The 7,750-nt window shown below is 34.9% G+C and overlaps 1 protein-coding gene across 1 annotated transcript; it reads right to left on the bottom strand.

Moving 5' to 3' along the window:
* Nucleotides 1-4,328: 4,328 nt before the first annotated feature.
* On the bottom strand, nucleotides 4,329-6,936 carry LOC126971055 (uncharacterized). Its single transcript, XM_050817201.1, has 2 exons — nucleotides 6,886-6,936; nucleotides 4,329-6,794 (listed from the first exon to the last, which is right to left on the bottom strand). Coding segments are annotated over exons 1-2 (1,143 nt in total). The 5' UTR covers nucleotides 6,888-6,936; the 3' UTR covers nucleotides 4,329-5,653.
* Nucleotides 6,937-7,750: the final 814 nt, after the last annotated feature.

The following is a 7,750-nucleotide window of genomic DNA, read 5'->3' as shown; positions in this document are numbered from 1 at the left end:
CTTTTACTCTGTCCAAAACACTCGTAGGCTCAGCTCGTCGGTGTCACCAAAGTTTAAAAAGGCCGCGCATTCGGGCTATGACCAGGAAGTGGTCTGTGTCGAGGCCTACACCGCGGTATGCCCGAGCATCTAGTACTTTCTTTCTCAGTCTTTCATCTACAATTACAAAATCAATCATACTTCTAGACTCACCCTCATCTCTTGTATACAAATGGATCTTTTTGTGGTTAAACATTGTGTTGGCCACGCAAAGATTCCATTCCAAGCAGGCTTTTCCCATTTTCATTCACTCTCTCGTCCCCAAACGTACCCAGAACTCCTTCATACCCATCACGCTTTACTCCAACCCACCCATTAAAATCCCCTAACATCACGATCCGTTCATTTTCTCCGCATTTATTCAAGACCTCTCTCATACTGTCCCAAAATTCCTCTCTCTCTTTTTTGGCTTTTAATGACCCACCTCCGCACAGATCCGTCGGTGCATAGACCCCAAGGATAAACAAGCGAGTGAGTCCGACTTTTAACCTAATCCAGAGGAGTCTTGGGCTAACACATTCATGCTCTATCACACATTCTACTATTCGAGCGGAAAGAATCACACCAACTCCCTGACAGCCTCGACTGGTTTGGGGGACTCCGGACCAGTATGCCGTGTAGGGACCATGAACAGTGGTATCACATCCTTTCCTCTTCGTTTCATTCACGCAGAGAATATCTATGGATCGTTCATCCATCATCTGACATACTTCATCTACCTTATCATTCACTCCTCCTCTTACATTCAACGTAGCAAAGTGGCTCTCAATGGGCCGCTTTTCGCCCCCGCGAGAAACGAGACGTGATGGGTGGCGAACCACATCGCCGCCATTTTGGTGAAATAACCTATTTTTATTAGTCTCCATTGCGTTCCCACGAATAGCAAGGGAAAGGTTTGTCCACCCCAGCAGAGCCCCGCATGCCAGGGTAAGGCTAGCCTGATTCTGGGTCGCCCGGTCCCAGGGCAGTGTGGCACGCTAACGACTAGGCTTGCCCCTAGCCATGCATCCATCCGCGCGGCAGACGTTGGATTGGCGGAGAGGGTAGGAATAGGGAAAGGGAAAGATAGGTGGTGTGAAAGGAAGATTGGTAAGTTTGAAAGGAAGATTGGTAAGTTCTAAAGCCTTACCAGCCGTACCAGTGCTAAAGCCTTAGAAACTGATAAAAAGTGAAAAAAAATAATAGTAGGATGAATCTTATTGGAAAAGGAAGAGAATATAACAAAAATGAAAGGAACAATAAATTACGGGCGATCTGAGGTCGGGAAGTGGAATAGGGGGGGTTAGGGTAAAAAATGCTTTATCTCGATTTCCGGCAAAACTACAAGCTAAATGGCAAAGTTGTAGGTCAAAAGATTTACTTACAACTTTTGTTTTCACACTTTTTTTATAGAACCTCAAAGTTTATATGAAAAATCCAAAAAAAAGGATTTTGGTTTTTTATTTTTATCTTTTAAAAAAAAATTTTTTTCACGAAATATTCTAAAAAGTTTCCCATTTTGTCCGAAATACACTATAATTTATTTGATTTTAAATATTTATTTTTTCACCTTATTTTGACTCCAATGTCGGAAAAGAACTCTTATTCTCACTCACGCGGTGTTATAATACATTTACAATAATATGTTTTATACTATTTATTTTATAAATGCATATTACTTGAATCAATACTTTGATGGTCAATCAAAGATAAAAATATAAACAAATCCTTATACTTATTTAGTTGATATGATGAATTTTTGATTCATTGGCATCACACATTTCATGCAAGACTTCAGTATTTGAGCAGAGATTCGTAAAGCATTTCATCCAAAAAAATTTGATAAATCAGATGCGCAGACATTACAATTATTTCTAATAGAACTAATAGTTACCAAGTCCAGTAAAGTAGAAAAGACATACAACATTAAAGAGCCTCCACTTTACCTCAAATTACCACGCCTGCTAGCTTTTACTTATAAGAAAGAACAAACTAGAAACTATTTTGGCTAACATAATATTATTAAGACAGGTCGGGTCTTTCCAGTGCTTATGGCGTCCGCGTGGACGACGTCGCGGGCACCAGCTAGTGCTGTTATTAATGTAGTATATAGTGCAGTATATGAAGTAATAATAACTAATTGATTTTAAACAGATTTATTATTGGCCGGCAACGCTCCTGTGATTCGTCTGGTGTTGCAAAAGCTCTGGGTGGCGGTGATCACGTAACACCAGGTGACCCGTACGCTCGTTTGTCCTCCTTTTCCATAAAAAAATAATGATTTTACCAAGACTTTCATTTTGAAGTGGAGAAATTGGTACAAAATTGTCATTATTACTTTGGGTAATTTACATCCCAATCCCCTAATATTTTTATAAATAAAACAATGTAGGTATCTTTTTAGTTATATTATAGGTTTCAATAACAATATAATATAACAAAGGTAAAAATTATAGGTATCTTATTATACAAATTATTTAAGTTTTCTTTAGTGTTAATTCCGCCAAAATCTGGCACGAGACGTCTCGAGACAACACGTCCTGAGGATGCCTCGTGTAGAGGCGAAACACGTGTCGAATTGTTTTAAAGACAAATATTGGCGGAATTAACACTAAAGAAAACTTAAATAATTTGTATAATTATGGATTTCCGCAAAGTAACGCCTAATTAAATTAAAGGTATCTTATTAGTTATATTATTGAAGTTTTCATTCACTTAAATGTTAGTAAAAACTAAGTCACGGGGTTTTATATAGATTCCTCATGTTGTATTCATATTAGAAGGATCGATGGCATCCTCCTGGCCAAGTGTGTATTCTGTAGTAATAATATCATCATAATTCAAACTATTAGATAAGTTATTGTTCTTCATTTTAGTTGCATCTATCAAAAATTCATTTTTGTCTGAGTCCAATACAATGGCACCATCAAAGTCACTCTTAATGTGATTTGATTTATTTTTAGGATTTTCGAGAGTTTTTTCGCTAGACATTGGATTAATATGCTTACTCCCAGCTGCTTGCAATACTTTCTGAGCCATATTATTGCTACTTATCAAACTTAATTTATGTGACCTGCTTATGTTTTTCACGTCAGCAATAGTTCCGTTCGGCATAACTACCTTGTAAACTTTATTCGTGGCAGCATATGAAATATCGTTAGATATTAGTTTATTATATGCATCTTCATCATCACTTTCATCATCGGGCACGTTGTTTTTGGCAACACTTTGCAAATCAGTTCCAACTTTGACATTATTTAAAAAAAATCCAAATCTTCCATCTGGCTTCACCGCTATAAAATTAGGAAGGTCATTTTTTGTTTTTCCTATTTGTGTGAACTTCAAATAGTTTGATTTGTTTTTTATGTTTGATTTCTTGTAATGGTCATCGTTTTCCGGTGAATTACTATAAAACAATTGATCGACAAACTTTTGTTTTTTCATCAACGGTCTCCGAGTTGTTGTAACCATTTTCAATTCTAAACCTTTCATTTCTCTATGGATAGGTGTAAATTTAGGCATAAGAGGTATCCTCTCCACATGAGAGTACACTCTGTTGAGTGCTGTTGTCGGTCTTGGACTCGGTGAGATCACAAATTTTTTGTTATGACGTGGAAAGAAATGTAATTTTCGTGATTCTAAAGACTTCTCTGTTGAACTTGTAAAAGTTTTATATAAATTTACTTGAAATTTTGATCTGGAGTGCAGTTTGCTACTTTCTACTTTATATAAAGCTATCGTAGTCAATAGCAAAAACATCTGCAAAAAAAAACATTTAGTTAAATATTATATATAGACTGAACACCTAATAATAAGCAAATAATTTCAATTCTTACCAGATTTAGCTTCATTTTGTCAAATGTTCAACAACACTTTTAAGACTGGATGACAATTACTGAATGATGAAAATAATTTACGAATTATGGCTTAAATATCAAAATTCTGTTCCCCAATTCTAAGTCGTAATTCTTTGAATATATTTAATAATTATTAGCTAATGTTGATATTAAGTTTTTAACCGACTTCAATGTAAGTATTACGTGATTAGGACTCTTTATCGAAATTAACAATAATCTGTAAGAAATTAACTAATTATATATGACGCCCCATATAGCCAATCGGTTAGTGACCCTGACTCCTAAGCTAGATGTCCCGGGTTCGAATCCCGGTAGGTGCAATCATTTATGTGATGAATTTGGATGTTTGTTTCCGAGTCATGGGTGTTTATATGTATGTTAAAGTAAGTATATTGTATTAAATATATATTTATTTATTTATTCAGAAACAAAACAGTATTTTACAATAGTGAGTTACAAATATACATAAACTAGAAGACAAAACAGTTCCATAAATTAAATACTTATTATGTTTACAATGGACAATAAAGCAAAACAAAAAACAACATAGATATTTTAAACCAAAAGTAAAAACTACAAAATTACAATATTCAAAACGAAAATTTAAACAGTTATAAGAGTATAGTTAAGAACAGGACACAACAACAATGATTTTATTAAGTATTTAGAGTTATTAATTTTTTAAATTGAGTATAATATCACCTACTATTTTCTTATATTTTTGTATATTTAATGAAAATATATCAATTTCAGTGAGTTGTTTATTGTACAAACTACAAGAGCGCCTCACAAATGTATTTCTTGCATAATTGCTTTTATAAGGTGATACATAAAATGTAATCTTAGAACGAGAGGAGTTTCGCGGTGTTATAAATTTAATTAGATTTAACAAGGATGCTGAGTCAAGCTTATTGTTAATAATTTTAAATAGAAAAATTTGAGCGATATAATTTCTTCTGTTAATTAGTGGGGATATTCTGTGCCTTTGTAACGCAGTGGCATAATCGATAAGAATATGCCCAGTCCGGTATTCCAATGATCTTAAGAACTTATTTTGTATACCTTCAATACGAGCGATATGAACCTCGTACTGAGGGTTCCAAATAACGCAAGCAAACTCGAGGATACTGCGGATGAAAGCATAGTAGAGAATTTTGAGTGTATTTGGTTGCCTATATGGTTTTGACAGACGTAATACCATTCCTAATTGCTTATAAGCCTTAGAGGAAATGTTGTCGATATGAAGATTAAAGTTTAATTGAGAATCAAGGGTTACACCTAGGTCCTTAATACTGTTGACTCGTTGTTGTTTCTTACCAGAAAGAAAGAAATCAAAGACAATTAAAATTATAGTTAGCTTGTACACTATGGGTACAGGCTATGATTAGTTTGGGGCAAGATAATTTGTGTAAAAGTGTGTCAATATTATTGTTATTATTAATTAGCATAAAATGTGATAATGTATTAGGTCAAATGTCATGTTGGCATGATAAGCACGGTCGTCAACCTCCATAATTATAAATGAATACATATTTTATTGAAAATTTAAAATGAATTGAAACTTAAAAAGGCTTGCAGAAATCGCAAATCATTAAACTTACTGAAAAGAGTGCAAAAAAGAATGCTGGGAGAGTTTTTTGCGCCTCTTCTTCTCTGTCAGAGCGTCATGTGTTTCCAAAGCGGTAGTAGTATCTAGTATATTAGAAATGACATCAAAAAGAATTCTAAAGGAATCATTTTTGAGAAAATAAATGCTTTTTATGCCTTTTATTAATGTATTAATAAAGTACTCCATTCGTTTCAAAATTGGGTAAATGATGAATAGTATGTCGAAAATCGGGGATAGTACAACAAAAGGTATATCCTTCAGCAGGATTATCTGGATGCCAACTTAACCAACGGAAATTTCCATTATTCCGACAAATATCATTACAAAAGAACAACTCTATTGCTCTACTGTGTGATAAGTAAGGATTGTTTATGCCTATAAATGCGATTCCACGTAAGGTATCCGGTTCATAAACAACTTTATAAAAGTATTGTGGTACAGGAATCACACGATTGTTGTTGTGGTCTGTGCTCAGGTACAGGTCCACAGATGTCCCAAGTTGGTTCTGAAGTGCCGTTACTCCATATGTTCCGGTGTATATGATGGTATTATAGTCTGCAGAGTGGATATGGTTTCTCAGATCCACTTCAAGTGTGTTCCAATTGCCCCCGTTAAATCCAGTCCATTGCGGAGCACAATTAACGTAATGAAAAGTAGCCCGTTCCGTAAAAGCGAAAACGAAATCTGTTTTGGCAGCTAGGTGACCTCTTGACAGCATTTGGTTTTTCGTAACAAACGTATCAACTTGAGATCCAATTGATCTTTCCACAGCACTTCTCAGACCTCCCGGAGAAAACAGTGAATTAACTTGAATATTTATATAGTGAGAGTTGTCCTTAAAGAAAGGGCGCTCAACTCTAGTCTGGAACATTGCATTGTAAGATTTCTGAGTATATTTCGAATAAATTGGATTAAATCTTCTATTATCGAAACAAGATTCGTACACTGGGTAAAACTCATTCTGTACATTATATCCAACCTCTATTATTGGATGTCCTTCATAGCAGGTCCGATTCGTAACTCTGCTGTTATGATCTGGTGGGATCGGACAACGGAACATTGTGAAAGCCGATGGTGCAACGAGCCAACGGTCGTTTATAAAGTTATCACCACCTGCACAAGATATCATTCCTGTGACGACATTCTCTCTTACGTTCGGATGTTGAATATAACCAGAGCCTTCACAACTGATTGTGAGCAGATCTCCGTTGTTTAAGTTTATATCTCCATACTTATTATCTGGTTCAACAATTCTACCATCTCTCAGTATTATCGGAAGGGGTTCACCAAAGTGTTGTCTTGTATTTAGCCTGCAAGTTGGTACGTGATGACTATTGATGGCGCAAAGTATTAACAAATAAATTTTGTGGTACATTTTTTTTTACTCTTTTTACAATCTACATTCTTGAATATTGAAGTTTTGATCAGTTTAAAAAAATTGTGTTGCTAAAATTTTGACTGAAAACGTGTAATGACGTGTCTTGTGACTTGTCTAGAATGACATATTATTATTTTTTTAATTATTGGCTCCTGCTCATTATGACATCAGGATGTTATGCTACAAACTACTTTTTATTAAGCGAAAAAATGTAATAAAACAGATTGAGTATACAATAAAAATAAAAATTGAAAAATTATAGTGCTTGTTATTGTAAGTCTAGGAAAAATATTCTAGAATAATTTAGAATTTTTTCATCATATTTCATAGATGATTCTATCGGTGGGCTTGGGGCGAGACCAAAACTGACAGACGTTTGACAGAATAGAATTCCACTCTCATAGAGTCACGTGGCAACCTTTAGAGCTTGAATTCATTGTTTGTGTAAAAATGCTTCGTGAACATGACGGTCGTGATTACTGTCATAATTAATAATCGCATCCAACAAAGGAGTTTCGGACTTCATCAGAGATGAAGACTGGCCGTCGTCTAGTCTCGATCATAATCCGCTGGATTATGATTTATGGTCGGTTTTAGAGAGTACGGCTTGCTCTAAACGCCATGATAATTTGGATTCCCTAAAACAATCCGTACGATTGGAAGTAAAGAATTCTTCCACGGAAAGAGTGCGTGCTTCTATTTATACCAGGCCTCAACATAAAGGACTGTATTGCAGGAAATGGAGACCACTTCGAATAAGCTTTTTATATTTTAAATTTTTTGTTTATTTATGTATTAAACTAACACACTGTAAAAGTAATGAATGTTATTTGCAATCGATTTTTTTTTTCTTTGCTTCAGTTTTTATGGCAAGACTAGGTATATGTC

Source organism: Leptidea sinapis, chromosome 22, assembly GCF_905404315.1.
Source record: "Leptidea sinapis chromosome 22, ilLepSina1.1, whole genome shotgun sequence".
In the NCBI taxonomy this organism is placed as follows: domain Eukaryota; kingdom Metazoa; phylum Arthropoda; class Insecta; order Lepidoptera; family Pieridae; genus Leptidea; species Leptidea sinapis.
The sequence above is the reverse complement of the archived record's forward strand: the minus strand, read 5'-3'. Positions and strand labels throughout refer to the sequence as shown.